The following is a 20,246-nucleotide window of genomic DNA, read 5'->3' as shown; positions in this document are numbered from 1 at the left end:
CTCGGGCGCCAACCTCCCGCCAGCAACCGGGCGGAAGCACTGCCGCCAAGAAGCACTTCCGCATCCGGGGCCCGGCCCTCGAGTCACGTGGTGCCCGCCACAGAGCGGCGGGGTGGGAGGGGCTCCGGGGCGGGGGGGCAGCCGGGGGCGGGGCATCGTAACGGCCGTGCCGCGCGAGGGAGGGGGCGGCGGGCCCGGATGAGGAAGTGATGTGAGCGGGCCGCGGAGCGGCGAGGAGCGGGGCGGCCGCGGGTAACGGCGGCGGGGGTCGGCGGTTGTGCTTCGCCGGGTGGGGCCACCTCGTCCCGCTGCGCGGGGCTGCGGAGGCCGGGGCCGCGCGTCGAACAAAGCCGCGTCCGGAGCGCGCCGTGCGGCTGCCGCGGCTCCGGGAGCGCCGGGCCGGGCCCTCGCCGCTGGGGGCGGCCCGCTGCCGGCGGTGAGTCGCGTCGCGTCCCGCCGCGGTGCGGGGCTCCGGGCGGAGCGCCCCTGAGGGTTGGAGGAGCCGCGGGATTGAGGCTTTGCGACAGCTGAACGCTTCGGAAAATGACAGGAGGGAAAAGGATGCTTCGGTTAGCCGGGAAGTAGAGCGTGCTGCCAGCACCGAGGTGCGCTGCGGCTCCTTCGTGGTTCCCCGGGGGTTGGAGCTGTAGCAGCGTGGCTCTGCACCGCTGGTCTCTGTTAACGAAGCTTTGGCCTCGGTGCCCAAATAGCTCTCAGCCCCGTTCTGAAGTTAGAGAGTCACGGAGCCGCAGTGGCGTTGGATCGGAGGGCAGCTTACAGCCCCGAGCCCTGCCGGGTGCTGCTGCCCAAAGCCCCCAGCTCAGGCTGCCCGCGGCCTCAGGCACCTCCAGGGATGGGGCACCCACAGCTCTTCTTTTCCAGGGTCTCACCTCCCTCTGAGTGAAGAATTTTCACCTGATATCCAACCTAAGTCTTCTCTCATAGTTTAAAGCCGTTCTCCCTTGTCCTGTTGCTGTCAGGTGCGGTAAAAGGTCAGTCCTCCTGTTTATAAGGTCGGTCCTCCTGTTTATAAGTGCCCCTCGAGTACTGGAAGGTGCTGCAGTGAAGTCTTCCTGGAGCCTTCTCTTCTCCAAGCTAAACAAGCTCCTACAGCCTTTCTCCATGGGAAGGGTGCTCCGGCTCTCTGAGCATCTTTGAACCTTGAACAGTGAAGCTTTCCTTTTGTTCTTGAGATTACTCCTATCTTTGTTGATTTAATGTGGCTTTTATTTTTAGGGTAAACTGTGAAAGACAGTGGGCCTCCAGCTGCCCCCATGCTCTCATCTGGGGTGGAATGTCTCCTTGACTCCTCTGCCTGTACTGGCACTGAGGACCTGCACGAGGGGCTCAGCGTCCCCGCCGGCCTTATGGCTGTGTCTGAGCCTGGTGCTGGGTTAGATGCAGAGCCTGATGTGACCACACCTGAGCTGGCACACAGTAGTGAGCTGTCATCAGAGCACCACAGGACTTTGGAGGCAAAAGGCTTTGGCGAGGAGGCAGCGCATCTGGATGATGTGGTCAGAGAGGTTCATTGGGAGCCAGCAGAACCGCTTACCAAAGAATCACAACGCAATGGAGGTGCTGAAAAGGATGAAGAAAACAAACAAACTCGCAGGAAACAAGACTGTTCTAGTGGAGAATACCAGCAAGGAGATAAAGAGGCACAAGATACTGAAGAGGACCACGCTGAATGCTGTGCTCTAAAAGCTGGGGAAAAATGGTTAAAACAAGTAAGCAAATTAGGAAAAAAACATAACTGTGTGATATTTGGAAATTCAGGTTGCCACAACAACACACAGGATTTTGTCCATGTGATTTTCTTCTTATTTGTGATTTCTGTCAAGTGTGTCATTATTGAGATTATCACAGGTCCAGTGAAAAACTGAGGATATTTGAGTGGACCAGTGGTGTTTTAAAAAATCAAGGTTTTTTTTAAGTACCAATGGAATGGTAAGAGGCAGGTATGTAACAGAGAAAGGACTAAAACTGACCGGTGGTTAAAAAGGAGAAAGAAGCAACTGAGAAAGCTCTTAGGCCAATAGCTGTGTTCTGTGGATACAGCACCTTTTACAAGTATCATCTGTAGTCAAAGTACTAACTGCTAAATAACAGTTAGTTCAGTCTGGTAATTGTATTTTAATGCTACAGGAGACTTCAGCCTAGCATTTCAGTTTCACTCTGAAAATGAAGATTCTTCTTCATTTTTGGAATTATCATTTGTAACAAGGTAAGAGTTAGTGAACTGTTAGTGTTCCCTTTCAAAATAAGGAGCTCACAATGTCATGGTTTATTTTTCCTCCTCTGTAGCAAAGGCTGATGATAAAAGTGTTTTTAGGCAAAGACATGCTGAAAAATGTGCCAACTAGTTTACCAACAACTGAAGAGTTGCAAAACTCTTTATTAAAAAGTCAAGATTTTTTTAGTTCCTGTTGATCATTTTTCTGTAGTTTGTAAACAGGGTTTTTACACGTAGAAGAACAGGGGAGGAAAAAAAATGTATTCTGACTGAACATACACCAGCCTTAGAACTATCTGGATAAGTTGTATGGTTTACAGTGTTGCATAATAGCAAAATATTTTGTCATTTTAAATATATATATTCCTTTTTGATATCTGTTTGATTTATTTGAAGAGTTGTGAAAATAATTAGTTTTTCCATAGTCATGTTTCCAAGATTAACTCTCATGTACTTCAAACATTGAGATGGTTTATTGGATTGAGTTGGAATTTTTGTTGTTGTTGTTGTTGTTTTTTCCAAAGTAGACCTAGGTCACCTGTTTGGGATATATGTGGTTTTGAGCCAAGGGAGGGAATGGTAGAAGGCAAGTTCTAGTAAATAACAGGAAGGACATGCATCTTGCCAAAAGCATACAGTAATGGCCTGGGGATGCTAGGGAGGCTTGGAGACTGGATTATTCCTCTGATTCATATTTACAACAATTTCCATTTAAACTGCATACATTTTAGCTGCTTGTGTGGGAATACTTTGCTGCTGCTAAATACAACAGCACTTTACAATGTCTTCTGTATGCATCACTATTCAATGCTGAGCTGCTGTTGATTGATAGGGTCAGAAAGGAATGGCAAGTGCTTGTGTGAATACATCTAGAAGGACTTACGTGTTCTGAGGTTTGTCCTTCTCAGACATAAGTAACCTGGATAAGCAGATACAGTTCCTGAAATGTTTCAGAAAATTGATCGATATCCACTTCTGTTTTGCTCATGTTTCAGGAGGATCCCCATCTAAACAAGCATGAGGTAAATTCTTCAGCAAGCTGTTGCGCTGAAATAGCAGGATTTCTGAAGAGCAGAGGTGCGTATTTTTTTTGTATGTGCCTGTCTGCTTCTGCTTTTCTCTCAGATTCCTTTTTGTTGATTTAAAATTGATGAGTAATTGTAAGATGGCTCATTGAATTTGTTCTACAGTAGAAACTATTACTCTGCATTGTTCAAACAACGTGAAACTTTCATCCTTTGCTTTTTCATAATAGCCTGTATACTTTTCTAAAGACTTTTTACAGAAAAGATGTGTTTTAGTCATTTTGCTGGAATACTTATTAACCCCAAAGCAGAAGCTCTAGTTAGTAGCAGACGTTTTGCATTTCCTTATTCTTCAGAGCTGGTTTACATGACAGTGGTAATAACAAAGATGTAAAAATATGACTCATTCATTTTCTAATTTTTAGAAAACTATAAGTCCAGAATTCAAAGGAAGAATATAGTAAAACTCATCCTTAATTTCATTATGAGCTGTAATTTTCTAGCTCCAAATGATTTTGTCACTTGGCCTACAGCTAGTAATCATTTTTTCTCTCTCTTGCCTTGTTGATGAGGAAATCATAGAATCAAAGAATTGTTTGAGTTGAAAGGGACCCCCAAAGGTCATCCAGTCCGACTCCCTTGTCTTAATTTGCTGTATTACTTTTTAGTAATACTATCTAGTCTTGATCCTTAGTTGCAAATATGAAAATGATGTGCAGAAATATGAGTGCATATGTAAAGTTTTAAATATAAGGATATTGAACAGCAACTCTCATTTTTGAACTTTGTCATTCTCTTCATGACTTCTCAAAAATACTAACAATCCAAATTGCTTGGACAAAATGAGATATGGGTTGTCCTCCTGTAGGTTACTTATGACAAAAATGCCTTCAAGGAAGAAGAAATGGATATGGCAACTCAATGCCCAGCCATGTTTCTAGAATGCAGCAGATAAAGTACTCAGCTATGTTGAGCTTTGATGTAACAAATCAATATTATGATGTTGGCCAAGACTTCAAATGTATTGAGTTACAGGACCTGTATTGTTTCTGGTTTGTTATCAGAGGAATATGAAAAATACAGGATATCTGCTGCTCGTGTGGAACGTCTTTACTAAAAAGGACTGCATTTGTTACATTAGGTTTGTGATGGAGTTGTTTGTTTGCTTTGTTTTAATGGTTTATATTAGAATTGCTAGCTTCAATTCTCACTTCTTCAAAAGCTTTGATAACCAAGACAGAGTATACACAACAGTGTGTATATCACCAAGAGAAACATAGTAAGTTAAATGCCTTCCAAATGTATTGTATGGTACTGATTTGCTTTATTTTTCTTGTGCAGAAGAAAACCAAGCAAATGTTCAGGTGACAGCTGAAACTCTCCCAAAGCTTACTGAAGAAGCACAAGGTATGAAGGCTGATGGGACTAGAATATTTAGTAAAGCAGGATACCAGAATGGCAGTGTGAGTAAAGGTCTTCCACCTGAGAGCAATGAATGCCCAAATATAGACACAGTCATGGCTAGAGCTGGGGTTTCTGAAACCACCAGGCTAGATTTCATAGAGCCTTTAAAAGTTATGGACGTTGAATCAACAACAGAACATTCACAAGAAATAAGCGAATATAATGGGTTGAAAGCCCATGCTGACATGTCATTGAGAACAGGGGGCAATGTTGTATCTATTTTGGAGACTACAGAAGAAAAGTTACCTAGACAAAATCTCGTTAATGAATTCAATACATCACTTGATAATTGTCAGACTTATCATCACAATGAAGGAAACAATACTTGTGACTTTTGTACCATTCTTCCACCTAGACATAATGAACCTGTTAGGTTATCGTCAGTAGGAAGTTGTAGAATGCTCTCCATAAAAAGTTCTGAAGTTATGTGTTCGGTTCTGGAAAGCGTCTGTTATCTGGACTTCAGAAATATGTCTCTAGACAACAACAGTACTGCAATTCATAAAATTATCAATGAAACCTCAAAAAAGCATCTTCCTGAAAGCATGACAAGTCAGACTAATTATGATCCCAGAACTGGATTTGTAAAGAACTGCACTTCCAAGTCCATGCTACTAGAGCATCTCTCAGTGCTAAGTAAGAAAGAATTATCTAGTGATAAAACTGATGATGGGGAAACAAATGATAGTACAGGTAAATCATACAGCTCTGAATTTGAAGAGGTTGCTGAAATCCAGAGAGAAATTGCTGTGGGAAGTAACATTGAAGCTCAAGAGAATGTTGATTTTGAGTACTGTCATCCTTCAGTTTTCAATTCTGTTGCTTCATCTTCTGAGGAGTTCTCAAAAGAAAAATTAGAAACGATCCCATCAGAAGCCAATAAGTGGAAAAAGGACCAGTTGCAGTTTTCTGTCAGTGATCTGTGCAAGGATGATTTAAAAGAAAGTGTCCTGTTGAAGGAAACAAACAGCATTGCTTCCCGTGAAATTGTACAGACGGATGTAGGCATTTATAAGACCTACAGTAAAATTTCTTTTCCCAGTAGGCGTGACTGTCAGGATCTTTCTGCCAAGCTAGAAGATGATTCACCTGAGGTAAAACTGTTTGAACAGGAATCTCAGAGTAATACAATGTTAGAGTTTTCTGACAAAGAAACTAATTTGATTTATACACTAAATGTAATTCTACCTCCTCTTGCACAAAAATCAAGAAAGCCTCACTGTGATGAGTGTCTGTTTTGTACTGCTAATGAAGCTGCAAGCAAGGACAAGGTTCAGGATAATCTATCTGGAAAAGAATCGTTTGGTTCTTCTCGGACAACAGAGGAACAAGTTGCTGAATTTCTGCTGCATAAAGACAAATTCATGTCCTTAATAAATCCTAAGACTTCTGATGAATCCAGTATGACAGGCAACATTTCCCAGAAGAACAGGAAGTCTTCAGAAGGGAAGGTAGAGACTGTAGACTCTGATTTAGAAAATGAACATAGCAACACATGGAATTCTAGTAATCAGACTTTAAAAGACCAGCATACAGCTGCTACTACTTCGAGTATCTTATCAAGTAGTACACATGTAGGTGATGCTGTCCTGAACAGTAACTTTTTAAAGGCTGATATTGAGATGAAGATTGACAATGATAGTTTGGAAGGAGAAGTTTCAGTTGGATATAATAGTAAAAAGACAATCACTTTTCTGGAAGAATGTTGCCCTTTGTCATGTAGATCTCTTCCCTATCAAGATGACTGGGGCAACAGATGTGTAGCTCTGCACGGGATAAATGATAATTCCACAGAAAAAAGCATGTTTTGCCTAACTTATGATACAGAGGAATCTCCTACTACCTTAGTAGGAGATGAGATTTCAACTAAGAATATGAAATCTGAAAATGTGAAACAATTTGACCTTTGTAAATTAACAGATTGCAGTGAAATTATTTGTGACAAAGATGAGGTAGAGAAACAATTTAGCATGTGCGTTGTCCATTCAGATGATTTGGATAAAATAAGAACTGTGAGATCTCCAAAAGTTCCTGAAGGCAATTGGAGAAGTGAGACTGGTAAACACCTATTAGTCAGAAATTTGAACAAAAAAAATTGTGTTCATAATTTTGAATTTTGTAACTCTCCATTACTACTGAAGATGAGAGAACTAGGCACATCTGGGAAGAAAGGAATGTCATCACTCACAGCTAGTTCTTCTGAGTACAGCTTTTCTATCTGTGGTGCACGTCCGCCACTCAACAATATGAATATGCAAACAAGACATGCTATCCAAGCAGAAATGACCATTTCTCCAATGGAAAATCAGTTTCTTGCACATCAGACTGAGTTCTGTGGCCTGGTTCCTGGCAGAAAGCAACATGTAGAAAGCTTAAACAAAGAACTACATACTGGTTTACAGTATATTGCTACTTCTGCAGAGGAAGCTAAACTGTCAATCAGCTCTAGCCAACATGAAGATATATTGTTAAAAAAAGGTGATGACCTGACTCTGTTAGTTCATAAAAATGTAAGAGAAGATGGTTTTCAAAGAACTTTAAAAAAGAACGCAGTGGATTTTGAGTCTTTAGGTGGTTTAACAGACGCAGACTACTCAGAATGCATGGGCTTTGTCAGTGATGTAATTCAAGAGAAGATGACAAAACTAAAAGAAAGTGAGAATGGCTGTGGAAGAGCAGATAAAGGAACTCATGAAGAAAGCCTTTCTGATAGCAAATCACAATATTCACAGCATGCTTGTTCCATCAAATGTGTGAAAGACAAAACAGAGCTAGTATTTTCAGGAAATACAAGGAAGCAATCATTGGCAAAGATGAAGTGGTTAACTGGGGACCAAGCAAATACAGTTAATGTCTCATTTTTGCCCTTCTCGTCAATTCACGGGAGTCTGTTTTATAAGCCAGAAAAAATGTGTGTGCTTTCAGAGATGAAAAACAAAAATCTGAGAATAAAATCCATCTCAAATAACTGTTACTCACAGTTAATGTTGGAACCTGGTAAAGAAACTGATGCTAACGAGGATGTGGGTCCGTCCTGTTTTGTGAAGTTTAACATCCAGGATTCTTCTAATGAGACTCATGGGGATTCAGAAACACCATCAGCTCTGAACTTAACTAACTCTTTGTCTCAGAAAGAAAAGCTATTTGTGTCATTTGAGAATACAGACATAGATAATAGTGATTCATTTTCAGATGAAATTTGTTGCAAAGGTTCTTCAGTGACAAAACCTCTTTCTGTAACAATGTACGTTAAGAGAGAAGCCAGCAATACTGAAATACCATCTTCAGAGGATGAAAAGGCAACTAGCTCTCTGAAAGATGCAAAAAGTTCGAGTGTTTGCGCATGCAACAAAGGAAGGCAGAGAGATGAGAGGCATGGTGTGCTAACTGCAAAAGTCATGGATGTGACCATACCAAAAAGTGCTGATTTTGGAGAGAAGTTCAAGTATGCATGTACAGAAGAGAAAATGGAAAGAGAAGTGTCTCATAAAAAAAAGTTGCCCATACATTCCTTACTTGATGAAGAAGATTGCTTATGGGCCTCACTAGAAGGTTTAAAAGAGTCTAGTAGCAAAACAGTTGCTCTCAGTACTGAGAACTATGAAAAAGGTTTTGAAGAAATCCCAAGACCTGACCTAAACAGTGTTTCAAAGGAAGGGAATGCTACAAAGCTTACAAGTTCCACTGATACCAGTTTACTTTCAAAAGCTGTGCAAGACTGTCAAACTGCAGATGCATCTGACACAGAAACTTCACCAGAATTCAAATATAATGAAATGAACATGCTATCAAATGCTTGCAAAGAATCATTACCAAATTATGTAGTTCAATGTGAAGTATGCGTGCCTTACAGATTAAATGCACAAAGCAAAGATAATGCAAAGGAAATTACAGGATGTCAAGACACTATACCAGCTCATTCAGTTTCCATGGAAAATGAGACTTCAGATTCTGTGAGACTTGATAAAGTAAAGAAATGTCAGGCACGTAAACGAAAGAAAAAGTATGAGGAGGTGAAAGTGCACGGGTCAGACAAGGCAAAACAAGAAAAAAAGGCAGCATACAAAGTGAAAGCAAAAGTTGCAGTGCATCCAAGCATATTGTACAGTTCTGAACTTTTATGCAGTTCTTCAAATGAGTTGGTGATGTCAAGAAATACAAAGTTTGAAAGTCCTTCGAAGGAAGTTTTTTCTGTTAGAAGCAGTGAAAATAAACTGTGTAGCACTTTACAAGAAATCAAAAGGCCAAAGATTACCACTGATACTATTAGTTCATGTTTTTTAAAGACTCAGGATTCAGAAATGGAAAACCTGAACCTTAAGTCAGGTTATAATGGAATTCTTGGTGCCTTTGGAACTAGAAATAAACTAAGAGGACCTCTCCCATTAAAAATACAGCCTGGAAGAACATGCAAAAAAGTTCCCACGTCATATCAATTAGAAACCGTAAGAAAAATAAAAAAACCTAAAAGTTCAGCTCCTTTGGAGCCTCCCTCAGAAATGCCCCCTAAACAGGAAAACACAGTCCTCAAATCTTTGTACTTTGCCTATAAATCACCAACAGTGAAAAAGGAAATAGCCATGAGATTTGTCCATATGCCGAGGCAGAAAGCCAAGAGGTGCAGTTTGCTGAGCAGCTTGAAATTCAGAAAATGTACCAAAGAACCAGCGTTACTGAGCAAGCTGTCTGCAATAGCCAGCAAATTACTGGTACCTGCCACAAGCATCCATAGCTTGGAATCTCTGCCGTATTCTTCTGAAATTCTTCCAGTGGCTTCAAGGCACAGCCAGCGTAAATCTAAAAATCTATTGGAAGCTTTCTCTTGCATTAACAGGAACTTACACTCACGCTGGGCTGACAGGTGGTGTACCAAGATGTTCAGCTTTCAATCTTTGGCACTTTATTCAATGAGATCTACCAAAATACCTTCTTTAGATTCGAGCAACAATTCTCCATCTTCTTTCTTGGATACCCCAGTGTTCCCTATTTCTTTTCACATAAAATTGGACTCCAGTCCTGTGACTGACCTCACATGGACTACATCTCAGCATTCTGTACATTATAAAATGGTTTCGGAAGAAATGCCTGCACCACCTTCCAAGTGGACTTTCCTCCTTTCTCAGAGCAGTTCAGATGCAGTAGCAATCAAAGAAGATTCCAGTCAAGATCACGAGCTGCATTCCCCTCTCTCTGTAACAACCCCAGGGGTTGTTGCACTTCATCCTGATCATGGAAGAAATGCCACAGCTGAAAGAACAGGAAGTTGCTCCATGCTTGGCCTTCATACAGTGTTAGCACTTTCTTCACCTGGATGTTACAGGATTTGGACAAGAAGAAGAAACTTAACCAGTCATATTCCTTCCATCCAGAGACTATTTATATCCCAATTTACCCAGGGTTTGAAAGGGGGATCTAATGTATCAGATGACCTGGTCTCTTCCCTGCCGTACTCCTTGGGCAGGGCACTATCCATTTGGAGTCAGCATGGTCCTTCTGCCTGTCCCTCCGAAATCACTCCTCTTCATTCCAGTCACTGCAAGTGGCAGCCAAGTGTGGGCATCGAGAACAGGTAAAACTCATCAACTTATTTCTGAGAATAAATATGTGTAGGGTATGTTCTTGCTTCTTTTTTGGGGAAGTGAGGGTGATAGAAGATTGTGTTGCAGGATCAATTTCCTCCATTCCAAATCTACATGTTCTGCTCCAAAAGGGCTCATTGTGGAAGGTTCTTACCTACAGAACAGTCTGTTAGCTGAATTTAAATATATTTGCCTTCGCTTCTTTAATGCTGTCCTCTTTTGGCAGAATGGCTAACTCTATTTTCTTCTCCCATGCAAAATAAACACACCATGCATCAGAATATATAATGCAGAAAGGTGAGCTACTTCATTAGGTCTATTCAGAGTGACTGCAGAACAACTGGATTTCTGAGGTAGGAGAGTTTTATTCAGAGGTCTGAAAAAGTTCAAGTTTCACTTGAACCACTGTAAAATATTCAATATCAGATTAGGAAGAATCCTAATTGGGGTGGGGAGGGAATTCAGTTAAATATAATTGTATTCCATGACTGTTCTGTGCTAATTGAAACCTCTTTATGAGTACTGTGCCTTTTGATAGTGTGTGCCAGATGTACTGAATTGTTGGCACATGCAACCCTAGGTCCATTTTGGGCTGGTGAGGAATTTTGGTCTGTCTGTCCATCTCAAGTGGGAAAAGCACTGATGTCTACTTTGCATATTTCACTTAATTTTCCTACCTGCATTTGAAATCTTTTTGCTGAGAAACAGAATAAAAGAAGAGGTTCCTAGTGCTGGTATGAGATTTTTGCATGCTCTTGTGCAAACTTTTCACCCCTTATGTCTCAGTTACTGCTACCTGAGACACAGGACAGTTTAGTCCCCAATCTTGCAGTCTTGAGATTCCTAGACAGACTGTAAGTTCATAGATCTGTTTCACTAAGTCTTGCATTTGATGTGGCAGTCTGTAGAGAACTGTTGCATTTGACTTATATATAATTAGTGCTACATTTTACTTTGCATAAGTGGAGAAAATACCTACAAGTTTATCACCTGCTAGTATGAATTCTCATGTCCTGGAAAGATTTGAGTGAGAATATGAAATAACTGCTCGATTTTGTGAGTTCTCTGCACTAAAAGATAGAATTTGAATAGTGATGCAGATACAACTTTGCAGCATATTCTATAAGACCTGTTTTCTTTTTTGCCCCACGAGGCAATATTTCAGGCAGAATTTTCTAGTGTATAAATTAGTGCTTTGGAAGTAATCACACCAGTAAACACTAAAGTTTGAGCACTTAGCTTAAAATAAGACACTGTTACAATTTTTTTTTAAAACACAAGGAAAACCTTTTTAAAGTTTCTAGCTGTGCATGAGATGAATTATTTTGTATTGTTGAGGCATTTTATCCTTGGACTTCAAGATCTGAGCTGACTTAATCTCATGTTTTCTTCTATAGTTACGTCTGCAGACTCTAAGGCAGTTTGTTACAGCACATCCAGTTAACTAAAATGTAGGAGGATTTAACTCCTTGTCATAAAGGGTAAATGGAGAACCGGCTGTTTTGCTATGAATTACTTTTTCCTAAAGAAGAGAAAACAAATCAAATCTTATCGCTCTATGTGAAAAATGCCCAAAGTTAAAGTAGCATAAAGCTCAGTTTGTTTTTTCTTCTTAAATATTTGAAAGGAGTTGATTTATCTGTCTGGGTAGACTTAATGCTTCTGGCCACTTGGGTGTTCTTTAAAGTTAAACTATTGTAATGAATTTAAGGCAATAAGTCTGAAAGAATGTTTCCAAAATTGTAAGGACGTGTAGAAAGTGAATTTCTAAAATAATTGCACAAAAAGTATAATTAAAGGATTTGGTTATAAAATAATTGAAAGGAAAAAAACAACTTTAAATATATTACACCATTTTAGATTCTGTTTTGCTGGAAATTGATAGCTTGTTCTCATCAATAATAATAATAATAATAATAAAATAAATTAAAAAAATAATTCTTCTAAACATAGTAACAGAAACAGTGGCAAAAGGATAATTCAGTAAATCTGTCTTAAATTTGTGTTTACTCAAAATCTATATGATTACATAGAAATAAATACAGAAAATGTTAGAATTTCTGGCATATAAATACAAAAATACAAGAAAGTGAATTTAGTGCAGCATAAAAGCATTTTCAGTGCAGCTGATTATTTTTTATTCTGTAGCATTCCAGTCTGGCTGTAATATCTTTATGTCAGTACATTCAGTACATTTAGCTGCTAGTTTGGAGGAGCAGCAAGTACAAGATTTGCTGTTTGATGTAATAAAAGCTGTTCCAGCTCACTCCTTATTTATTGCTTTTAATAGTGTGGACAGAAAGTAAAGTTTAATGTTAAAGGACCTAAAGCTGATTATTTTTTATTTTTTTTACTCCATAGAAATTACCAAACCTTATAGAAGGGCCTGTGGTTATTCTGATTAAGTGTATTCCAGTAAGACTGTGAGAGTTAGAGACAGTAGAGAGACAATTTAATGAAAATCCTTCCTTGCACTTTCTGCTGTTCCACCGTGCACGTTTTTATTTAGTACAAAAATTATTCATGATTTTTGTTTCATTTTAAAAGTTGTTTTCTTTTATAAAAAGGAATTTAGACTTGCATAGCAGTAGTTCAAGCATTAGCTCAAAAATTATTTGTCTCCTCTCTGTACTCTCTTTTCCTTTTCTTACCAGTACAATTATAAGTGGAAGTAGAACTATTTCCCTACCAAGCTGTCAGTGAAATTTAGTTATTAGTGTGCTAAATGACAGATGTGACTTGCTCTTGTATGATTCTACTAATTCTTATCCTTCCCATTCCCAACATTAGCATTTTTTGTCTTACACTTCAGATAATATTAAGAATCTTTTCCCTCATCTTTTTTTATAATGTAGGTCTAACTTCACTATGTTTTTTTTTCTGTTGAACCAGCTATGCCATATTACCACACCTACCTGTACAGGGTATGGAAGCACTACAGACTGCAGGCCATGAGATATGGTGAGTATCCAGAACTCCGATATTTATTCAGAGTGACTGGATCATAGGCTTTCTTAAAAAGAGATGTTGTCATCGTTCTGTGTTTCAGTTTTTGACAGTTCACTTCAGTAATAGCTTTCTGATTAAAGTTCTGGAGAGATACAGTGATTGGATGTTGTGGGGGAATGCATAGGGGCATTCACACAAATGCCAAGTAGATCACTGCACAGAACAGTGCTGTTGCTTTCAAGCATTTAAATATCTTACTATGAAATATGTATGCAAAACTGCAGAACTTAGTTTTCTTACTTGGATAAATATGCTCTTTTTGTTTGAGGAAGTGGAAATAAGATGCTGATACTTTCTTCTACTCTTTTTCAGCGTTGGAATTGCAGATGTAAAAACTCTTAGAATTATCTGTGAACAAAAAATACTAAATTAATACCTGTGACAAATTTGCTGACAGAGCAGGAAAATTAACTGTTTTCTATCATTAATTACTAAATAGAGCTATAAACTATATGGAAAGAAAAATCAGATATTCAAAATTGTGGCAATTTAGTTTATTTCAGTATCAATGTGAGCTGCCCATTTTTTGGTTGTATGCACACTTTTTGGTTGTATGCATGTAGTGGAGATAGTGTTCATTTATGCAGTTTCTATGAACCACACTGTTTTATGTGCCCATATTGCAATTTAGGACAAGAGCATGGAATACAGTTGCAACATAAACTGGGTCTTGATCTACTTATATCCTCTTCTTCCTCTTTTTACAGTCTGGAACCTCCATTCCCTCTTCCACTACCAAAGTCTTGCTTGCTTTCAGAAGCATTGCCCCCAATGCTTCCAGAACCTGAACTTCAGGTCCATACCCCTGATGCAGCAGATGGTTCCACTCCAGACTGTTTTAGATCCCAAGATGACACAGAACTGAAAAAAGTGAGTTCATTTGAGATTTTAGATATCTCAGATATCTGCTGATGAATGTTACTTATTAAATGTTAAAAGACAAGGCTTCTAGTCCTAGTCTATGCTCTTTGTATCTTTTTTTTTTTCTTTTTAAATCAGAGTGGAAAAAACAAAGATGAGTAGGGGGGGAATTTGGATAACTGACATGGTAATTACTTCCTTCATCTTAACTTTTTTTTTCTTTTTTCTTTTTTTTTCCTCCTAAGGCTGAGCCAGAAGAGAGGCCAAAGAAAGTCTCACAAATCCGAATCAGGAAAACTGTTCCCAAGCTAGATCATAACCTTACTCCGATGGGACTACCCAAACCAAAAAGGTGAGCCATACCATTTAAATGGACTCGTTACTAACTTCTGTGGTTATTTTGTTTATTGTTTAGAAGTGCCAAAGGACTGCATTTCTTCACGTAGGGACTTGATAATTAAGTGTGAAAATTAAGTTTTAAAATCAGTCTCAAGAGATGAAATGATATAATCTGCTAAACTGTGTTTTCTTAGCTTCCACAAAAAAAAAAAGTGACCTATGAATGATCAGTTTTGACACAGATGTTTTTAAAATGCCACCTGAAACGAGGTACTTCAGACCCTTGTTTATTCATTTTTCTCTACCCCAGTTATTTTAATTCAATATTTTAAGCTGAAAGATAATTAGTTAGCATTTAAGCATAGAAGACAAACAGTACATGATTCTAGTAAATCAGTGGTGTTAAAAGATGCTTTTGAAATTTTTCTTTCTTGATTTTGTTCATTACTTTTTCAGGCTTAAGAAGAAAGAATTTAGTCTAGAAGAAATTTATACAAACAAGAACTACAAGTCCCCTCCTCCAGCCAGGTTTGTTCTGCTTCCACCACTGAGATAAATCTTCATTACTTAGGTAGAGAGAGGGAGCAGATTGAAGGGTTCTGAAATCTAAGAGGGAGTCAGATTTGAAAAACTGCTTGAATTCAAAACAATATGGAAAGATAATGCAAAATCAGTATCTTACAGAATTCATACAGTGAAAAAGAATACAAACTAAGAATTCGCAATTATCCAAGTATAGGTGTATTTTTTTTATCTATCATTCAATCCAGTCTCCATCCACGTATAGTACTTACCTTTTCAAAATCTGAATATTCTTTAAAATCACAAGAATAACTCTTATCAAGTGTATCATCACTATCAAGACCGGTACTTTCTTCTATAAAATCAAATTTCTCTGTAATTGTGCTTTTGAACTGAAATACAACGAGATTCAAACCACATGTGTATGCATCAATAACATTATTTAGCTAGCAGTATAAATGTGCAGTTGCTGGAACTGCAAACTGTAGATAAACATACATGAGAAGGAATATGAATGGGCTGTAAAAATGTGAAACGTAGGAGTGTTTACTTGGGTTATGAAATGCATCAGTCTCCCCGTCCTTGTAATGAGATAACTTCTTGAGTATTCAATCAGCTCTATCTTCTGCTTCTGTCAGGAGCTTGGAAACAATCTTTGAAGAGCCCAAGGAGAAGAATGGACACTTGATTTCTGTCAGCCAGCAGAAGAGAAAGCGGATTCTGGAGTTTCAGGACTTCACTGTTCCTCGGAAGAGAAAGGCACGAGGCAAAATCAAAGCAGTGGGAAGTTTCACTCGAGCAAAAAAAGCTGCACCACAAAGTGCAGAGTTAGATGCCCTTTTGAGTCAGAAGCTAATGGACCTTGAAGAATTTTTTGCAAAGGAGGATGAGCAGTTGTTGTCTTCTAGCACTGGAGGGAGCCATGAGCTGAAAATGGTCCAGTAAGCTACTTTAGTATGAATTTTAGTCCTCTTGGGAGAAATCTACTGATTTCTTTATACCTTACTCTACCACTCTCTTGTAATATCTGATGATCAAGTATTGGCTGTGACCCTCTAAGGTGCTATTTAATCTTTTTTTTTTCTTTTTCTTTTTTTTTTTTTTTTGCTACTGGAGGGATTCTCTTAGGGTCATGTGTGACTTAGCATTCCTTCCCCAAACCCTGGAAGTTATGGCTAACATTTAGTTATGTTTCAAGACCTTTTGAGGGTAGAGTGGGAGTATCAGGGACAAAGTAGCACAGGATGCTTCCATGATGCTGAGACTCTGTACTCCAAAATCTTTGCACATTGAATCTGCTGTTACTACTGTAATGGCTTTTTGAACAATATGACATAAGAGTATGTGGTGTTTGGTAAAGATAAATTTTAACCAACACATTCTTGATAATACCACTAAATTTTTAATAATCAAAAATAGCATTCCTATCTTATACTTTCAATTATTTCTTCCTTCTGTTTATTTAGAAGGTTCCTTATGAATTTCTGTGCCCTTCTTGGCTTCAGACAGCAGAAGCTCCACATAACTAGACTTTAATGAACGTGCACTTTGTGTCCTTGTTTATTTGCAGCATGAGGACCCCTTTTTAACACAACTGAGATTACAAAACTAAAAAATAAGTAATATTTTCAGAAAAGATGATGCCCACTGCTATTTTTTCCTAAACAGTGAGTTTTTACCAGATTGGCTGATAACTTTATACCCCTTCTCCAGAGGCAAATCCCATGAGTACATTAAACCACAGGGTATGCAAGTAGAGCTTTTTATTAGCTGAGCTGAACTACTGCATACAAGAAGCACCAGCAAAACCTTCAAGACTCATTTTGAAGTGATTTTCATTTCAAGAAATATAATTAGCTTGATTTTAACACCCATTTTAGGTTTGCAATTCAGATAGCTCCCAATCAGATATTCTACGTACACACTGTTGTATGCAATAGTACAAAGATCCTCCTAGGATGTGAAAAACATTTTTTTTCATTAAGTGAGGACATTTGTCATTAGATGATGCAGCACTGGGCAATTTCTCAGCCATAAATTTTAAGAGAAGAGCGCTTGCTTCTGGGATAACTTCTGTTAAACTTACTTGAAGAGTAATTCAGAATGAATGCTAGCTGCAGTACAGGTAATTTCTGTCCTTTAGTGCCTATAAAAGTTATTCATGTGAAGCTGTCTTTTGCTGGGATGTTCAAATTTAACTAGTTTATTCTTTCATTTGTCACTTAAAACTTGCACTTTCTTACTTACCTATCCATATAACAAAGTTTATATGCACATTCAGAATAAGCAAGTATCTAGTGGGCAGGTATTTTGGTTAAGTCCCAATAAATGAAAAACTAAAAATACCATCACTATCTTCTGCTGCTCTGCCCTTTCTGCTACTGGCCTAACAGAAAACTCAGAATTAACAAGCAATCTGTTGAATTCCAGAGTTTGGAAAGTGAAGAGATGGAAGAAGAATATTACATTCTCTGTGCCTGAATCTTGAAATAAATGTATTCTGGGTTTGTTTTGCTCTCAGCTTATATGCTGGGACTAATGACAGTTTACATTCTTGTTTTGGAGGCTGACTAATCAGGAGGACTCAGGAAAAGAGAGAGGTACAGACTTAGAGTAGTGGTCATTTGGATTTTGAGGATAAAATAAGATAGGTAAACTTCAAACATATTGACGTGCTATTTCAGCAGCAAGGTCTGGTTAACCTAATTGAGCTGCTGGGGAACATTTTAATTGATCTTATTTTTATAGAAATCCCTAAAAAATAAAAAAAAATAAAGGTCAACTACCTTTCAAAAAATATTTGAAACTGTCTCTATGTTGGCTTATTACCCAAATATTGACTGGATGGAAGCTGTTGCAAGAGTGATATATATACACAGATAGATAGATAGATATATTTTTATGGTTTTATGCTGTAGAATGGGATTGTGACACAGTGTTAATTAACCTTCTGTTAAAATGGGAGGCTTTTACTGTTGTGACAGAACTGAGCTGTAACCTCATTGGGGCTTTTAAGAAAACAGTATGAGTGAGAGGGAGGGAATTGGGTCCAAGCAAAGTTCAGGCTTCTGATGTGCTTCAAAATATGGAACTTTTTGTGTTTTGTGTTTTTTGTTTTTTTTTTTTTTGTCTGCTTCCTTGCTCTATCTTGTTTCTAATTAATTGCTTTGAAATAACACTTGTTAACTTTTTAATAGTTACAGCAGAAGGGGCATAAGAAAGAAAACACTTGATCCCCTTTTATTTACAACAATTGGAGGAGTAAGAAAATGATGTAGCAGTTACCTGGATTGTCCCAGGTCTTAGGGTCTGTGGATTATTCTGATTTGGTTTACTATTTGTATGATAGAGTCGTAAGCTAATTGAGACAAAGCATCTTTTTTTCTTCCTCCCCACATCCTCCTCAGGAACAGATATCAGTCATGTGTGCGCACTTTTTTCCCTCTCCCTCCTCTGTCCCTATTTACAACACTCATGGAACAACCTCATTCCTTGTGGCTGTTCCTTGTACACTGGGAGTGATGATGGTGCAAAGGTAGGTAACTGCCACTCTGAGCTGCTTCTATCTCAGGTTATTGAAGGAAAAAAGTACAGAGAATGTATGTTTGGGAGTCTAAAATACTTCCCTAGCGGAAGAATATGTACAATTCTCTTTTCATAGAGAGCCTACTCCAGTAATTTTTTTTCTTGTAACATCATGGAAAGATATTTGTACATTTTGCTCACAGAATGATGTCTAGAGCAGCTTGAGAAGAAATGCAAAGCTTTTGGCATGTACCATCACATAGCAGTTGTTTTTCACAGACAGGCAGCCCTTTTTACTAAATTTGCTGATTATGAGGGTTAGTTTTTTTTTTCTTAAAAACATAAAATCTTATTTTCATCATGCTGCAACTGGAGCAGCTAAGACTACTTAATGTACGTTAGAAAGTTTGCCTGCCTGGCCTTGTAGCTCCATACATTTGAGTTCTAATGTTTGCTGGATATGATCTTCTGCAAGCGGTTCTCATTTATTGTATTTCATATGGGTTGGGCCTTTGACATATTATGTTCCAGGTGCTTTTCTAGGATATGGATGCTAACTGTGGATTAAATGTCTATACAATGCTATCATGTCAACAAATAGCTCAGTGAGAATTTGTACGCCTGTGCCATTAGCCTCCATCAAGCTCTTGGCATTTTATTTGTTCAACTTTGTGTGAATTTAAAATTTTACTGTTTCTTTTGTGTGTGTTTTTAATTTATGGAAATAAATTTTTCTGAGACCCTTTCTGTTGTTTTTGTTTGTTAAGCCTTCTTCAGGCTTGTATTAGTAAATACACACAGTACATCTGTCCTACAGACATGGGGGATAAGGTCAAATCTCAAAAGAGACCGACAGCATTAAGTGACTGTGTGGGCTGTTAGTGAGGTGTGCAGCAGCAATTCCAGTGTTGATTTAATCTATAGCCATACTTTAAAAGGAACAGAAATGGACCTGTGGTATTTAAAGCACACTCTGAACTACCAAACTACTCTTCATAATAGTAACATCGAGACAGCACGGACCATTCCCCCTAGGTTTGGAACCAACTATTTCAAAGCTGGAGCAGAACCACGGTTCACATATAATGCAATCTGTGAAAGAAATCAAACCACTGCTTCTAACTCAAAGTTGAAGCATAGGAGCATCAAACAGGGCTCCACAAGCTTTTGTAAGAGCTGTAACAAAGTAATTTCTTTCACTCACAGCCCATTAAATCACACCTATAACCCAGGTTTTCAGTGTGTTACATTTTCAGCAGCATTCTGTTCTCGGCAAAGCTGCTCCTGTGATTGAAGTGCAATGTTATGCGAGTCCTGCAGGTGGCATGTGAGCTCCAGTAAAGAAAGGAAAGGAATGCTCCAAAGACCTCAAGTAGATCCTGCTCTTCCTCCACCTCATCAGAGCTACAGCTTCCCGGCTGTAATGCCACACATTAAGGTTTTGTTGTTCTGTTACCATCCTGGAACTTGTCTACATTTTATTTCTCTCCTTTCTTTCTTAAAGGTACACGAGTTTGGATTTGCATCTGCTCTCTGCTATTTGCTTAGTTAATGACAAATGAGGGACAAATGAGTTAGAGAACAGCCTCAACTATGATGCACTGAATCCAAAACCCTTTGTGCTGCTCAGAGTGCAATTCATTTTTTTCTCAGGAAGCGAAAAAAGGAAATGAAAAAGGCTAATGT

The 20,246-nt window shown here is 38.7% G+C and overlaps 2 protein-coding genes across 7 annotated transcripts in view; one reads left to right on the top strand and one right to left on the bottom strand.

Annotated features, from left to right (window-relative positions):
* Window positions 1-157: 157 nt before the first annotated feature.
* On the top strand, window positions 158-19,323 carry PRR14L (proline rich 14 like). Of its 5 annotated transcripts, none has more exons than XM_031592288.2 (9): window positions 158-252; window positions 1,237-1,730; window positions 3,232-3,313; window positions 4,603-10,294; window positions 13,197-13,265; window positions 14,021-14,183; window positions 14,420-14,526; window positions 14,970-15,041; window positions 15,674-19,323. In XM_031592288.2, the coding sequence occupies exons 2-9, from the start codon at window positions 1,275-1,277 to the stop codon at window positions 15,978-15,980; spliced, it is 6,948 nt and encodes a 2,315-aa protein (XP_031448148.2). In that variant the 5' UTR covers window positions 158-252; window positions 1,237-1,274; the 3' UTR covers window positions 15,981-19,323. The 5 variants fall into 5 exon arrangements, 4 of the variants coding, with proteins under 4 accessions (XP_031448148.2, XP_089976848.1, XP_031448147.2 ...); XM_090120722.1 differs by lacking the exon at window positions 158-252 and adding an exon at window positions 259-436; XM_031592287.2 differs by lacking the exon at window positions 158-252 and adding an exon at window positions 443-605.
* The window catches only part of LOC116228450 (serotransferrin-2-like), a 24,427-nt gene continuing 17,505 nt past the window's right edge, over window positions 13,325-20,246 (bottom strand). For both annotated transcript variants that reach the window (XR_016458674.1, XR_016458675.1), the window contains exon 19: window positions 13,325-13,661. The gene's annotated coding sequence lies outside the window, so the exon portion shown is untranslated. The remainder of the gene's footprint in view (window positions 13,662-20,246) is intronic.

Source organism: Phasianus colchicus, chromosome 18, assembly GCF_987193195.1.
Source record: "Phasianus colchicus chromosome 18, bPhaCol1.hap1.1, whole genome shotgun sequence".
Taxonomy (NCBI): domain Eukaryota; kingdom Metazoa; phylum Chordata; class Aves; order Galliformes; family Phasianidae; genus Phasianus; species Phasianus colchicus.
The sequence above is the reverse complement of the archived record's forward strand: the minus strand, read 5'-3'. Positions and strand labels throughout refer to the sequence as shown.

What these genes read in the sequence shown, in the direction of transcription:
- PRR14L (XM_031592288.2), top strand. Translation starts at nt 1,275, where the DNA reads ATGCTCTCATCTGGGGTGGAATGTCTCCTTGACTCCTCTGCCTGTACT. An exon ending in AGTGTGGGCATCGAGAACAG is followed by an intron (nt 10,295 to 13,196) that starts GTAAAACTCATC and finishes CTGTTGAACCAG; the next exon opens with CTATGCCATATTACCACACC. An exon ending in AAGTCCCCTCCTCCAGCCAG is followed by an intron (nt 15,042 to 15,673) that starts GTTTGTTCTGCT and finishes TGCTTCTGTCAG; the next exon opens with GAGCTTGGAAACAATCTTTG.